At 45.1% G+C, this 16,088-nt stretch overlaps 1 protein-coding gene across 1 annotated transcript; it reads left to right on the top strand.

Moving 5' to 3' along the window:
• The first annotated feature begins 8,525 nt into the window (after positions 1 to 8,525).
• LOC140192823 (epidermal differentiation-specific protein-like) lies at positions 8,526 to 15,171 on the top strand. The gene is made up of 3 exons (XM_072250311.1): positions 8,526 to 8,600; positions 10,088 to 10,199; positions 14,040 to 15,171. The coding sequence occupies exon 3, from the start codon at positions 14,515 to 14,517 to the stop codon at positions 15,046 to 15,048; it is 534 nt and encodes a 177-aa protein (XP_072106412.1). The 5' UTR covers positions 8,526 to 8,600; positions 10,088 to 10,199; positions 14,040 to 14,514; the 3' UTR covers positions 15,049 to 15,171.
• The last annotated feature ends 917 nt before the right edge of the window (positions 15,172 to 16,088 follow it).

Raw genomic sequence — 16,088 nt, 5'->3', positions numbered from 1 at the left:
GGTAAGGGGTGGGAAGTTCAAGGGGGATATTAGAGGAAGGTTTTTTACTCAGAGAGTGGTTGGTGTGTGGAATACACTGCCTGAGTCAGTGGTGGAGGCAGATACACTAGTGAAGTTTAAGAGACTACTAGACAGGTATATGGAGGAATTTAAGTTGGGGGCTAAGATTGGAGGCAGGGTTTGAGGGTCGGCACATCATTGTGGGCCGAAGGGCCTGTACTGAGCTGTACTATTCTATGTTCTATGTTCTATGAACTTGGAACAGTGAACAAAACAGTCGAGAAACATGCCATTAATTTCTCATTTAATGCCCCACTGAACTCATGCCATCTAACAATATAATATCCCCACTTGTCCATTTCCTGCACGTTCATGTACCTATTGAAGAGTCTCTTGATCCCCTCTGTTGTATTTGCTTGAAGTATCACCCCTGGAGGGGCATTTCATGCACCCACCACAAGATGTCATCAAAACCTTGCCCCACATATCTCCTTTCAACTTAACCCCTCTCAGCATAAAGACATGCCACCTCGTTTGTGATATTTCAACAAAACCAATTGTCTATTCTATCTGTGACTCTGTAATCTGACAAACATTTGTTAAATTTTCCTTCAGCCTCCGCAGCTGCAGAGAAACCAACGCGAGTTTATCCATTCTCTGCTTATAATCCACGTCGGGTCTTAACAAGTGCCAGACCTGCCCATCCAGATGAGGTGACACTTTGCCTGTGAGTTTGTCGTGTCACTGACTGTATCCATTCTCTTATGTAGTGCACAGACGTGTCACTGATTACGGAACTACTTTGGCTCTATCCACCACGCCAAGTGATTCTGGGAATGATGGGAATAGGGTGCATTTTATTTACCCTATCTATACCCCTCAAAACCTATACACATCTTGAGACCAGATGAGGGGAAAGATGAGTGATCGGGGTAGGGAAATGAAATAAGAAGCTGGGAGGAGATAGGCTTTGAGGAAAGAGAAGCAGAATATAGGGTGTAAAGGTAGGAAGGCTGAAGGGCTAAAGTGGGTGTATTTCACTGCAAGAAACATCAGGAACAAAGGTGCTGAGCTGAGAGCTTGGATACATACATGGAATTATGATAAGGAGATGGCGGAGGAACTGAACGTGTAATTTGCGTCAGTCTTCACTGAGGAAGGCATCAGCAGTATACTGGACACTCAAGGGAGGCAGGGAAGAGAAATGTGCGCTGTCACAATTACGACACAGAAAGTACTCAGGAAGCTGAATAGTCTAAAGGCAGATAAATCTCCCGGAGCGGATGGAATGCACCCGCATGTTCTGAAGAAAGTAGCTGTGGAGATTGCGGAGGCATTAGCGATGATCTTTCAAAAGTCGATGTATTCTGACATGGTTCCGGAGGACTGGAAGGTTGCAAATGTCACTCAGATGTTTAAGAAGGGGTCAAGGAAGCAAAAAGTAAATTATAGACCTATTAGCTTGACATCAGTGGTTGGGATGTTGTTGGAGTCGATTGTCCAGGATCAGGTTACAGAGTACCTAGAGGGATATGGCAAGATAGGCAGAACTCAGCATGGATTCCTTAAAGGAAAATCCTGCCTGACAAACCTATTACAATTTTTTGAGTGAGTTACAAGTCGGCTAGACAAAGAAAATGATTGGTTAAGACAAATGTAGGTCCCCTACTGACAGAAACAGGTGAATTGATTATGGGGAAAAAGGACATGGCAGATTAATTGAACAACTACTTTGGTTCGGTCTTCACTAAGGAGGATATATATAATCTTCCGGAAATAGTAGGGGACAGAGGGTCTCGTGAGATGGAGGAATTAAGGGAAACTCATGTTCGTAGGGAAGTGGTGTTAGGTAAATTGAAGGGATTAAAGGCAGATAAATCCATAGGGCCAGATGGTCTGCATCCCAGAGTGCTTAAGGAAGTAGCCCAAGAAATAGTGGATGCATTAGTGATAATTTTTCAAAACTCTTTAGAGACTGGACTAGATTCTGAGGATTGGAGGGTGGCTAATGTAACCCCGCTTTTTGAAAACGGAGGGAGAGAGAAACCGGGGAATTATAGGTTAGCCTGACATCGGTGTTGGGGAAAATGCTAGAGTCACTAATAAAAGATGTGATAACAGCACATTTGGAAAGCGGTGAAATCATCGGACAAAGTCAGCATGGATTGGTGAAAGGAAAATCTTGTCTGACGAATTTCATAGAATTTTTTGAGGATGTAAATAGTAGAGTGGATAGGGGAGAACCAGTGGATGTGGGATATTTGGATTTTCAAAAGGCTTTTGACAAGGTCCCACACAGGAGATTAGTTGGCAAACTTAAAGCACACAGTATTTGGGGTAAGGTATTGATGTGGATAGAGAATTGGTTGGCAGTCTGAAAGGAAAGAGTGGAATAAACGGGACCTTTTCAGAATGGCAGGGAGTGAATAGTGGGGTAACCCAAGGCTCAGTGCTGAGACCCCAGTTGTTTGCAATATAATTAATGACCTATATGAGGGAATAAAATGCAGCATCTCCAAGTTTGCAGATGACACGAAGCTGGGCGGCAGTGTTAGCTGTGAGGAGGATGCTAAGAGGATGCAGAGTGACTTGGATAGGTTTTGTGAGTGGGCAAATGCATGGCAGATGCAATTTAATGTGGATAAATGTGCGGTTTCCCACTTTGGTGGCAAAAACAGGAAAACAGATTATTATTTGCATGGTGGCCGATTAGGAAAAGGGGAGGTGCAACGAGACCTGGGTGTCGTTATACACCAGTCATTGAAAGTGGGCATGCAGGTACAGCAGGCAGTGAAAAAGGCGAATGGTGTGCTGGCATTCACAGCAAGAGGATTCGAGTACAGGAGCAGGGAGGTACTACTGCAGTTGTACAAGGCCTTTGTGAGACCACACCATGAGTATTTTGTGCAGTTTTGGTCCCCTGATCTGAGGAAAGACATTCTTGCCATAGAGGACATACAAAGAAGGTTCACCAGATTGATTCTTGGGATGGCAGGACTTTCATATGATAAAAGACTGGATCGACTAGGCTTATAGTCTCTGGAATTTAGAAGATTGAGGGGGGATCTGATTGAAGCGTATAAAATCCTAAAGGGATTGGAAAGGCTAGATGCAGGAAGATTGTTCCCGAAGTTGGGGAAGTCCAGATCGAGGGGTCACAGTTTGAGGACAAAGGGGAAGCCTTTTCGGACCGAGTTTAGGAAAAACTTCTTCACACAGAGAGTGGTGAATCTGTGGAATTCTCTGACACAGGAAACAGTTGAGGCCAGTTCGTTGGCTTTTTTAAGAGGGAGTTAGATCTGGCTCTTGTGGCTAAAGAGATCAGGGGGTATGGAGGGAAGGCTGCTATCGGGTTCTGAGTTGGATGATCAGCCATGACCATACTGAATGAAGTTGCAGGCTCGAAGGGTCGAACGGCCTGCTCCTGCACCTATTTTCTGGGAATGATGGGAATAGGGTGCATTTTATTCACCCTATCTATTCCCCTCAAAACCTATACACATCTTGAGAGCAGATGAGGGGAAAGATGAGTGATCGGGGAAGGGAAATGAAGTAAGAAGCTGGGAGGTGATAGGCTTTGAGGAAAGAGAAGCAGAATAAAGGGTGTAAAGGTAGGAAGGCTGAAGGGCTAACGTGGGTGTATTTCACTGCAAGAAACATCAGGAACAAAGGTGCTGAGCTGAGAGCTTGGATACATACATGGAATTATGATAAGGAGATGGCGGAGGAACTGAACGTGTATTTTGCGTCAGTCTACACTGAGGAAGGCATCAGCAGTATACCGGACACTCAAGGGAGGCAGGGAAGAGAAATGTGCACTATCACAATTACGACACAGAAAGTACTCAGGAAGCTGAATAGTCTAAAGGTAGATAAATCTCCCGGAGCAGATGGAATGCACCCGCGTGTTCTGAAGAGAGTAGCTGTGGAGATTGCGGAGGCATTAGCGATGATCTTTCAAAAGTCGATAGATTCTGGCATGGTTCTGGAGGACTGGAAGGTTGCAAATGTCACTCAGATGTTTAAGAAGGGAGCAAGGAAGCAAAAAGGAAATTATAGACCTATTAGCTCGACATCGGTGGTTGGGATGTTGTTGGAGTCGATTGTCAAGGATCAGGTTACAGAGTACCTAAGGGATATGGCAAGATAGGCAGAACTCAGCATGGATTCCTTAAAGGAAAATCCTGCCTGACAAACCTATTACAATTTTTTGAGTGAATTACAAGTCGGCTAGACAAAGAAAATGATTGGTTAAGACAAATGTAGGTCCCCTACTGACAGAAACAGGTGAATTGATTATGGGGAAAAAGGACATGGCAGACTAATTGAATAACTACTTTGGTTCGGTCTTCACTAAGGAGGATATATATAATCTTCCGGAAATAGTAGGGGACAGAGGGTCTCGTGAGATGGAGGAATTAAGGGAAACTCATGTTCGTAGGGAAGTGGTGTTAGGTAAATTGAAGGGATTAAAAGCAGATAAATCCCCAGGGCCAGATGATCTGCATCCCAGCGTGCTTAAGGAAGTAGCCCAAGAAATAGTGGATGCATTGGTGATAATTTTTCAAAACTCTTTAGATACTGGACTAGATTCTGAGGATTGGAGGGTGGCTAATGTAACCCTGCTTTTAGAAAACGGAGGGAGAGAGAAACTGGGGAATTATAGGTTAGCCTGACATCGGTGGTGGGGAAAATGCTAGAGTCACTTATAAAAGATGTGATAACAGCACATTTGGAAAGCGGTGAAATCATCGGACAAAGTCAGCATGGATTGGTGAAAGGAAAATCTTGTCTGACGAATTTCATAGAATTTTTTGAGGATGTAAATAGTAGAGTGCATAGGGGAGAACCAGTGGATGTGGGATATTTGGATTTTCAAAAGGCTTTTGACAAGGTCTCACACAGGAGATTAGTGGGCAAACTTAAAGCACACAGTATTTGGGGTAAGCTATTGATGTGGATAGAGAATTGGTTGGCAGACAGAAAGCAAAGAGTGGAATAAATGGGACCTTTTCAGAATGGCAGGGAGTGACTAGTGGGGTAACCCAAGGCTCAGTGCTGAGACCCCAGTTGTTTACAATATAATTAATGATCTATATGAGTGAATTAAATGCAGCATCTCCAAGTTTGCGGATGACACAAAGTTGGGCAGCAGTGTTAGCTGTGAGGAGGATGCTAAGAGGATGCAGGGTGACTTGGATAGGTTAGGTGAGTGGGCAAATTCATGGCAGATGCAATTTAATGTGGATAAATGTGAGGTTTTCCACTTTGGTGGCAAAAACAGGAAAACAGTTTATTATTTGAATGGTGGCCGATTAGGAAAAGGGGAGGTGCAACGAGACCTGGGTGTCATTATACACAAGTCATTGAAAGTGGGCATGCAGGTACAGCAGGCGGTGAAAAAGGCAAATGGTATGCTGGCATTTATAGCGAGAGGATTCGAATACAGGAGCAGGGAGGTACTACTGCAGTTGTACAAGGCCTTAGTGAGACCACACCTGGAGTACTTTGTGCAGTTTTGGTCCTCTAATCTGAGGAAAGACATTCTTGCCATAGAGGACATACAAAGAAGGTTCACCAGATTGATTCTTGGGATGGCAGGACTTTCATATGATAAAAGACTGGATCGACTAGGCTTATAGTCTCTGGAATTTAGAAGATTAAGGGAGGATCTGATTGAAGCGTATAAAATTCTAAAGGGATTGGAAAGGCTAGATGCAGGAAGATTGCTCCGGAATTTGGGGAAGTCCAGATCGAGGGGTCACAGTTTGAGGATAAAGGGGAAGCCTTTTCGGACCGAGTTTAGGAAAAACTTCTTCACACAGAGAGTGGTGAATCTGTGGAATTCTCTGACACAGGAAACAGTTGAGGCCAGAACGTTGTTTTTTTTAAGAGGGAGTTAGATCTGGCTCTTGTGTCTAAAGAGATCAGGGGGTATGGAGGGAAGGTTGCTCTAGGGTTCTGAGTTGGATGACCAGTCATGACCATACTGAATGAAGTTGCAGGCTCGAAAGGTCGAACGGCCTGCTCCTGCACCTATTTTCTATATTTCTATATATTTCTACAAGGGAGATGCAGTGGATGTTGTATATTTGGGTTTTCAGAAGGCCTTTGATATGGTGCCACACATGAATCTACTGAACAAGATAAGAGCCCATGGAATGACGGGAAAGTTACATACGTGGATAGGGCGTTGGCTGATTGGCAGGAAACAGAGAGTGGGAATAAAGGGATCCTATTCTGGTTGGCTGCCGGTTACCAGTGGTGTCCCACAGGGGTCCGTGTTGGGGCCCTTTCTTTTTACATTGTACATCAACGATTTGGATTATGGAATAGATGGTTTTGTGGCTAATCTTGCTGATGATACGAACATAGTTGGAAGGGCTGGTGGTGCTGAGGAAATGGAGAGTCTGCAGAGAGACTTGGATAGATTGGAAGAATGGGCAAAGAAGTGGCAAATGAAATACAATGTTGGAAAGTGTATGGTGATGCACATTGGCAGAAGAAATAAACAGGCAGACTATTATTTAAATGGGGAGAGAATTCAAAGTTCTGAGATGCAACAGGACTTGGGAGTCCTCATACAGGATACCTTTCAGGTTAACCTTCAGGTTGAGTCGGTAGTGAAGAAGGCGAATGCAATGTTGGCATTCATTTCTAGAGGAATAGGGTATAGGAGCAGGGATGTGATGTTGAGGCTCTATAAGACGCTGGTGAGACCTCACTTGGGTTACTGTGGGCTGTTTTGGTCTCCTTATTTAAGAAAGGATGTGCTGACTTTGGAGAGGGCAGAGAGAAGATTCACTAGAATGATTCCGGGAATGAGAGGGTTAACATATGAGGAACTTTTTTCCGCTCTTGGACTGTACTCCTTGGAGTTTCGAAGATTGAGGGGAGACTGCATAGAAACATTTTGAATGTGGAAAGGCATGGACAGAATGGATGTGGTGAAGTTGTTTCCATGATGGGGGAGTCTGGTACGAGAGTGCATGACTTAAGCGTTGAAGGGTGCCCATTCAGAACAGAAATGCGAAGAAATTTTTTTAGCCAGATTTTCGTGAATCTATGGAATTTGTTGCCACGGGCAGACAGTGGAGGCCAAGTCATTGGCTGTATTTAAGGCAGAGATTGATTGGTATTCGAGTAGCCAGGGCATCAAAGGTTATGGTGAGAAGGCAGTGGAGATGGACTAAATGGGAGAATGGATCAGCTCATGATAAAATGGCGCAGCAGACTCGATGAGCCGAATGGCAAACTTCTGCTCCTTTGGCTTATGGTTTTATGGTCTTATGATGTAATGGCCATTGCAGAGACTCGGCTGGCACCAGGGCAGGAAAGGATTCTCAATATTCCTGGACTTCAGTGCTTTAAAAGGGATAGGTGGTGGGCGTAAAAGGGGAGGAGGGATGGCATTACCGGTCAGGGATACTATTAAAGCTACAGAAAGGGTGGGTAATGTAGCAGGATCCTCTTTCGAGTCAGTATGGGTGGAGGTCAGGAACAGGAAGGGAGCAGTTAATCTATTGGGTGTAGTCTATAGTCCCCCTGGTAGCAGCAGAGATACTGAGGAGCAGATTGGGAGGCAGATTTTGGACCTCCTCTGAGAGTGTCCATGGTTTTGACAGCATGGTCCTCTTATGGTCTAATGGCAGTATCCTGGGCTGGGCTTCCTGCTGTCATCTGCTCTGCCTCCCAGAAGCTCACAGGATTCCCAAGACTGTAATCTATGTTTCCGAGCTGCCTCTGACTTTGACCTATGATGTTCTCAATAAGATTCCGAGGAATACTCCGACCGCCTTGAGGTTTTCAGTGAAGAGATGGAAAACACACGCACCACCCCATTGGCTCTACAGTTGTGCCATAGTTATTGCAGGATCCTGTCCACATGAGGGAGACTTTATTCCCTCCCAGGACCTGAAATGCCAGTCAAGCACAAATGTATTCAAGAGGTTCTTGCCTCACAGTCTATTAGATCCTGCACTTCCCCAGCAGGAGAGGGTTCTGTTTGTGATTCACATGGGCCACTGCCACAGGAAAACAGCATCTATCATCAAGAACGCCCAGCATTCAGGATACGCTCTCTCCTTACCACTACATCTGGGAGAGGGTCGCTGGACCCCTTTGTTCAGGAACAGTTGTTACCCTACAACCATCAGGCTCCTGAACCGGTGTGGATAACCTCATTCATCAACAAATCTCAACTGATTCCACAACCTACAGACTCACTTTCACAGAGTCTACAACTCAATATCATAGTCGTATTTTTTTTTATTTTCACCCTTTATTACCCTTGCCGATCGGTAGCTTTTCTGTCTTTGTCTTTTTCTGTGCAGTTTTTAATAAATTCTATTGTGTGTTTTTTTTCTTCTCAGCCGGAGCAAGAAATTGAATCTCCATGAATCACGTGGTAATGTATACATGTTTTGATAATAAATTTACCTGGAACTGTCAAGAAAGTGTTTTCAGTTTGATTTGTTGGTATAAGGTGGAGAATAGTGATGAAGATTTCACAAGAACTGGTAAGATCAGCCAGAGCTGCTGGATCCAGTCCAAGGGTTGAAAAACATTCCGAGGAACAAGATTGGACAAGATTGCACACGGTAGGCTTATTCAGAATGTCAGAAGGCATGGGAGCCAGGGAGGTTTGGTCAGGTGGATTCAGAATTGGCTTGCCTGCAGAAGGCAGAGGGTGGTGGTGGAGGGAGTACATTCAGATTGGAGGATTGTGACTAGTGGTGACCCACAAGGGTCTGTTCTGGGACCTCTACATTTCGTGATTTTAATTTACGACCTGGATGCGGAGGTAGAAGGGTGGGTTGGCAAGTTTGCAGATGACACAAAGGTTGGTGCTGTTGTAGATAGTGTAGAGGATTGTCAAAGATTGCAGAGAGACAGTGACAGGATGCAGAAGTGGGCTGAGAAGTGGCAGATGGAGTTCAACTCGGAGAAGTTTGACGTGGTACACTTTGGAAGCACAAACATCAAGGCAGAGTACAAAGTAAGTGGCTGGATACCTGGTTGAGTGGAGGAGCAGAGGGACCTCGGGGTACATGTCCACAGATCCCTGAAAGTTCCCTCACAGGTGGATAGGGTAGTTAAGAAAGTTTACGGGGTGTTAGCTTTCATAATTCGAGGGATGGAGTTTAAGAGTTGCGATGTAATGATGCAGCTTTATAAAACTCTGGTTAGGACACACTTGGAGTACTGTGTCCAGTTCTGCTCACCTCGCTATATTAAGGATGTGAAAGCATTGGAAAGGGTACAGAGGAGATTTATCAGGATGCTGCCTGGTTTAGAGAGTATGCATCATGATCAGAGATTAAGGGAGCTAGGCCTTTACTCTTTGGAGAGAAGGAGGATGAGAGGAGACATGATAGAGGTGTACAAGATAATAAGAGGAATAGATAGAGTGGATAGACAGCACCTCTTCCCCAGGGCACCACTGCTCAATACAAGAGGACATGGCTTTAAGGTAAGGGGTGGGAAGTTGAAGGGGGATATTAGAGGAAGGTTTTTTACTCAGAGAGTGGTTGGTGCGTGGAATGCACTGCCTGAGTCAGTGTTGGAGGCAGATACACTAGTGAAGTTTAAGAGACTACTAGACAGGTATATGGAGGAATTTAAGTTGGGGGCTAAGATTGGAGGCAGGGTTTGAGGGTCGGCACAACATTGTGGGCCGAAGGGCCTGTACTGAGCTGTACTATTCTATGTTCTATGTTCTATGAACTTGGAACAGTGAACAAAACATTTGAGAAACATGCCATTAATTTCTCATTTAATGCCCCACTGAATTAATGCCATCTGACAATATAATATCCCCACTTGTCCATTTCCTGCACGTTCATGTACCTATTGAAGAGTCTCTTGATCCTCTCAGTTGTATTTGCTTCAAGTATCACCCCTGGAGGGGCATTTCATGCACCCACCACAAGATGTCAACAAAACCTTGCCCCACATATCTCCTTTCAACTTAACCCCTCTCAGCATAAAGACATGCCACCTCGTCTGTGATATTTCAACAAAACCAATTGTCTATTCTATCTGTGACTCTGTAATCTAAACAAACATTTGTTAAATTTTCCTTCAGCCTCCGCAGCTGCAGAGAAACCAACGCGAGTTTATCCATTCTCTGCTTATAATCCACGTCGGGTCTCAACAAGTGCCAGACCTGCCCATCCAGATGAGGGGACACTTTGCCTGTGAGTTTGTCGTGTCACTGACTGTATCCATTCTCCTATGTTGTGCACAGACGTGTCACTGATTACGGAACTACTTTGGCTCTATCCACCACGCCAAGTGATTCTGGGAATGATGGGAATAGGGTGCATTTTATTCACCCTATCTATTCCCCTCAAAACCTATACACATCTTGAAAACAGATGAGGGGAAAGATGAGTGATCGGGGAAGGGAAATGAAGTAAGAAGCTGGGAGGAGATAGGCTTTGAGGAAAGAGAAGCAGAATAAAGGGTGTCAAGGTAGGAAGGCTGAAGGGCTAAAGTGGGTGTATTTCACTGCAAGAAACATCAGGAACAAAGGTGCTGAGCTGAGAGCTTGGATACATACATGGAATTATGATAAGGTGATGGCAGAGGAACTGAACATGTATTTTGCGTCAGTCTTCACTGAGGAAGGCATCAACAGTATACCGGACACTCAAGGGAGGCAGAGAAGAGAAATGTGCGCAGTCACAATTACGACACAGAAAGTACTCAGGAAGCTGAATAGTCTAAAGGTAGATAAATCTCCCGGAGCAGATGGAATGCACCCGCGTGTTCTGAAAAAAGTAGCTGTGGAGATTGCGGAGGCATTAGCGATGATCTTTCAAAAGTCGATGTATTCTGGCATGGTTCCGGAGGACTGGAAGATTGCAAATGTCACTCAGATGTTTAAGAAGGGGGCAAGGAAGCAAAAAGGAAATTATAGACCTATTAGCTTGACATCGGTGGTTGGGATGTTATTGGAGTCGATTGTCCAGGATCAGGTTACAGAGTACCTAGAGGGATATGGCAAGATAGGCAGAACTCAGCATGGATCCCTTAAAGGAAAATCCTGCCTGACAAACCTATTACAATTTTTTGAGTGAGTTACAAGTCGGCTAGACAAAGAAAATGATTGGTTAAGACAAATGTAGGTCCCCTACTGACAGAAACAGGTGAATTGATTATGGGGAAAAAGGCATGGCAGACCAATTGACTAACTACTTTGGTTCAGTCTTTACTAAGGAGGATATATATAATCTTCCGGAAATAGTAGGGGACAGAGGGTCTCGTGAGATGGAGGAATTAAGGGAAACTCATGTTCGTAGGGAAGTGGTGTTAGGTAAATTGAAGGGATTAAAGGCAGATAAATCCACAGGGCCAGATTGTCTGCATCCCAGAGTGCTTAAGGGAGTAGCCCAAGAAATAGTGGATGCATTGGTGATAATTTTTCAAAACTCTTTAGATACTGGACTAGATTCTGAGGATTGGAGGGTGGCTAATGTAACCCCGTTTTTTGAAAACGGAGGGAGAGAGAAACTGGGTAATTATAATTAGCCTGACATCGGTGTTGGGGAAAATGCTAGAGTCACTAATAAAAGATGTGATAACAGCACATTTGGAAAGCGGTGAAATCATCGGACAAAGTCAGCATGGATTTGTGAAAGGAAAATCTTGTCTGACGAATTTCATAGAATTTTTTGAGGATGTAAATAGTAGAGTGCATAGGGGAGAACCAGTGGATGTGGGATATTTGGATTTTCAAAAGGCTTTTGACAAGGTCCCACACAGGAGATTAGTTGGCAAACTTAAAGCACACAGTATTTGGGGTAAGGTATTGATGTGGATAGAGAATTGGTTGGCAGACTGAAAGCAAAGAGTGGAATAAACGGGACCTTTTCAGAATGGCAGGGAGTGACTAGTGGGGTAACCCAAGGCTCAGTGCTGAGACCCCAGTTGTTTGCAATATAATTAATGACCTATATGCGGGAATTAAATGCAGCATCTCCAAGTTTGCAGATGACACGAAGCTGGGCGGCAGTGTTAGCTGTGAGGAGGATGCTAAGAGGATGCAGGGTGACTTGGATAGGTTATGCGAGTGGGCAAATGCATGGCAGATGCAATTTAATGTGGATAAATGTGAGGTTTTCCACTTTGGTAGCAAAAACAGGAAAACAGGAGACCTGGGTGTCGTTATACACCAGTCATTGAAAGTGGGCATGCAGGTACAGCAGGCGGTGAAAAAGGCGAATGGTATGCTGGCATTCACTGCAAGAGGATTCGAGTACAGGAGCAGGAAGATACTACTGCAGTTGTACAAGGCCTTTGTGAGACCACACCATGAGTATTTTGTGCAGTTTTGGTCCCCTAATCTGAGGAAAGACATTCTTGCCATAGAGGACATACAAAGAAGGTTCACCAGATTGATTCTTGGGATGGCAGGACTTTCATATGATAAAAGACTGGATCAACTAGGCTTATTGTCTCTGGAATTTAGAAGATTGAGGGGGGATCTGATTGAAGCGTATAAAATCCTAAAGGGATTGGACAGGCTAGATGCAGGAAGATTGTTCCCGATGTTGGGGAAGTCCAGAACGAGGGGTCACAGTTTGAGGATAAAGGGGAAGCCTTTTAGGACTGAGATTAGGAAAAACTTCTTCACACAGAGAGTGGTGAATCTGTTGAATTCTCTGTCAGAGGAAACAGTTGAGGCCGGTTCATTGGCTATATTTAAGAGGGAGTTAGATATGGCCCTTGTGGCTAAAGGGATCAGGGGGTATAGAGGGAAGGCTGGTACAGGGTTCTGAGTTGGATGATCAGCCATGATCATACTGAATGGCGGTGCAGGCTCGAAGGGCCGAATGGCCTACTCCTGCACCTATTTTCTATGTTTCTATGTAACACCATTTAGACTTCTTCCCTGCAAATGTCGGTGCTGTCAGTGATAAGCCTTTTGAAAGCTTTGGTCGCGGAGAAACAGTATCAGGGCAACTGGAATCCATCATTCCTGGCTGATTATGGTTGGACACTGAGTGGAGAAGCTTCAGACACTGAGCACAGATTAAAACCATCAACAAAACATTTTTAGCTTAGTTGAACTACTGCAAAGCAACGGCACCATCAATAAAAGTCAATAAAAATTGCTAAACTAGATGAATTTGCAGCCGTAGCAAGATCTGGGGCACAGTGGACAACGAGGAGGACTATCGAACCTTGCAGCAGGATCTGGAGCAGCTGGGAAAATGGTCTAACAATGGCAAATGAAAGTTAATGCAGACAAGTGTGAGGTGAAGGGAAATCCAGGGCAAGACTTACAAAGCGACCGCCAAGATTCCTGCAAAGTGGTATCTGGACATAAAGAAAGCTTTTGGCACATTGGCCTTCAAGAAACAAAGTATTGAGTGCAGAAGTTGCTCTGCACTGTCATTTATTTCATCATGGCTGATCCGTTTCCCTCTCCGTCGTGATCTTCATCTTTTCACTTCATGCCCTATCTAATCAAACATGGAACACTTTGTTCCCGCTCTGGTTTGAGTAGCTCAAAACAGAACTAATTACCGGTTACCCGGTACAGATCTTGGACATTCGTATCTGACGATTTGTCTCGTTACAAATGCTGCTCGTTGTAGATGCAGTTTCAACAGCTCTTTTATCATTATCGTCTCTCCTCCAGGAGTTTCACCTGGAGGTTCTCAAGTAAGTAGGGTAGAGATACTCCCGACTAATTTCACTTTTAACAATTTATATCTTCAGTTTCCCATAGTTTGCTGCGTTTCTTTCGCTTTCCAGCGCCCAGGTCAGCCACAATTCTATCTCGAATAGCTTTATTTCCCCATCTTTATACCATTACATCTTTAGTATTAATTAACCTGGTTTATATTTATGTTTTCTACTATAAAAAGAAATCCGGGTGGGAAACTTCAACTTGCCATCTCTCGTGCGGCTACAGAATGTCTTTTCTCCCCCAACCCCTTCCTGACCTGCACCTTCCCCGCTAACCTCAGAGCTGGTCATAACCTCAATTTCACTGAACACAATATGTTGTTCTTTTTCCCTCACAGGTTACCACCCAACCTCAGCAGTACCCAAGGGGGAAGCGTTGTTGCTAAGTGAAACGGACACGGGAGAACTCTGCATTGTCTATCTCCCTCACCCTTTCCCCTTAGGTCAGACAAATCCGCCTCCCTGCATCTTCGGTGGAACCCCAGCATCTCGTTAAAACTCTGGTCGCTGATGTTCTGAGCAGTCCACATCTTCTTAAGGATCAGCCCCACCTCCAGCAGTCTGCCCGAATTCCTTGATCTCGCACCGCCCTGACAATCCAGCTACAGGAATTGGATATCACCCAAGTTTCAACAACCCTTCGAAACAACAACTTTGCCTCTCAGACGTGGCCCCTCCCAAAGGGGGCCGCTCCTCTAAAGCGTGATTGGCTGATGGCTGTTGTTGGTCGTTTGACCGAACACTGAGCAGATTTAACCTGGGGAACAACTCTCGCTTTGTAAACTCGTGGACGGCACTCACCGCTGTATCAAGATGAGTAAAATCACCCTCTACGAAAACCCTGACTTTACCGGGAAGGACAAGGACTTTGTGCACAACGTTCCCGACCTTAATGTTCAGAACTTCGGTAATACTGCCCGCTCGATCAGAGTAATCGGCCAGCACTGGGTGGCGTACGCCTGCGAAAACTTCACGGGGGCGTTCAAGGTGCTCGGTCCCGGAGACCACGCAAGTCTGGGCGATCTGGATCAGAAAATTCTCTCTTTGCGGCTGGTGAAGGAGGATTTGAAGAACCCGGAGATCGTTCTGTACGAGCACGTCAACTTTTACGGCCTAAGCCGCAGCATTAGGGAAACGACGAATTATCTGAGGAGAGCCGGCTTCGTAAACCTCGTCTCTTCCCATAAGGTGAAGGCAGGCGTGTGGATTCTGTTCCAGCACGCCAACCTATGCGGTGAGCGACTCATCACTTTCGAGGGTAACGAATGGCCCAACTATTGCGCTTTCAACTGGAATGACAAGCCGTCCTCAGTCAAGCCCTTGCTGAAGAGCGACGTCGAGTTGTGAGCTGCCCCGTGCTGGTGTCCCGCTTTCAGCCGGAGCTCCCAAACCCCAGCGTCTGGTTGGATGGATCCAGGCCATTGCTTTGTTGTTGCTTAAGTAAACAAATAAAATACTTCATAAATACCTATAACCTTCTGTCGATCTCATTGTCCAATTCTTTCTTCAGTTAAGCTGTCGACATGTCACTGGGGAATGCGGTGCGTGTTTAAGCGAGGGTGGTGTCTTGGAGCGCGGGAACGTTGGGAGTCAGTGACGCTGGTAATGAATGGCCATTTCTCCAGAGATGTGGCCGAACCCGATGCTTGTTTTCAGATTTCCTGTATCCGAGCATTTTTGCTTTTGAAAGGCACTTGTCAAGGGTGGGTGAGGTCGGTGAGTTTGTGGGATATGGGGGAGGTGGGAAAAGTGGGAAGACTGAATTCAGTGGGGGCTTAATTACGATGTTTCCAAAAATTCTTTAAATGAATATCAGTAATTCTATAAATTATCTGTATTGAGAGATACAACACGGCAAAAGATCCAACCGGCCCACGCCGTCAAATTACATCCCCGTGACCAATTAACTTATTAACCCCACAGGTCTTTGCTATTAAGGGAGAAATCCAGATGGTCGTTGGGGAAACTTACAGAAGTCGGCGGGAATTGAACGTGTGACGCTGGTCATGAAATAGCGTTTCACTAACTGCTAAACTACCGTGCCCTCCCAATCGTTGTCCGGCAATGCTATATCTGCTGCCCCCACCACCCCAATCCATTTAATCCGAGACTGTTATCTCCCTTCTCAGTCATCTCTTTACTTATTCACTTTCTGAGATTGACAGTAATTGAAATGTATTGCTTACATATCAATGCCCCTTGTAGCGGGAGTGAGCCATCTGCTTCCACGGTGGGCCTTCTGCCGAAACTGTTGAGGATTGAATTGAATGGATGAAAGTGAGGCTTGAGGAACCCTGACTGCCTGTGTTTCTGCTGCTGACGGCGTAGACAGAGCACCAAAGTGTGCTGGGTCAGGTCCGGGATGTGGTGCCAAACTAAAAAAGAAT

This window comes from Mobula birostris, unplaced genomic scaffold (genome assembly GCF_030028105.1).
Source record: "Mobula birostris isolate sMobBir1 unplaced genomic scaffold, sMobBir1.hap1 scaffold_2757, whole genome shotgun sequence".
In the NCBI taxonomy this organism is placed as follows: domain Eukaryota; kingdom Metazoa; phylum Chordata; class Chondrichthyes; order Myliobatiformes; family Myliobatidae; genus Mobula; species Mobula birostris.
The sequence above is the reverse complement of the archived record's forward strand: the minus strand, read 5'-3'. Positions and strand labels throughout refer to the sequence as shown.

Bases quoted from the DNA above. Each gene is read 5' to 3' on its own strand.
- LOC140192823 (XM_072250311.1), top strand. From the start codon at position 14,515: ATGAGTAAAATCACCCTCTACGAAAACCCTGACTTTACCGGGAAGGAC.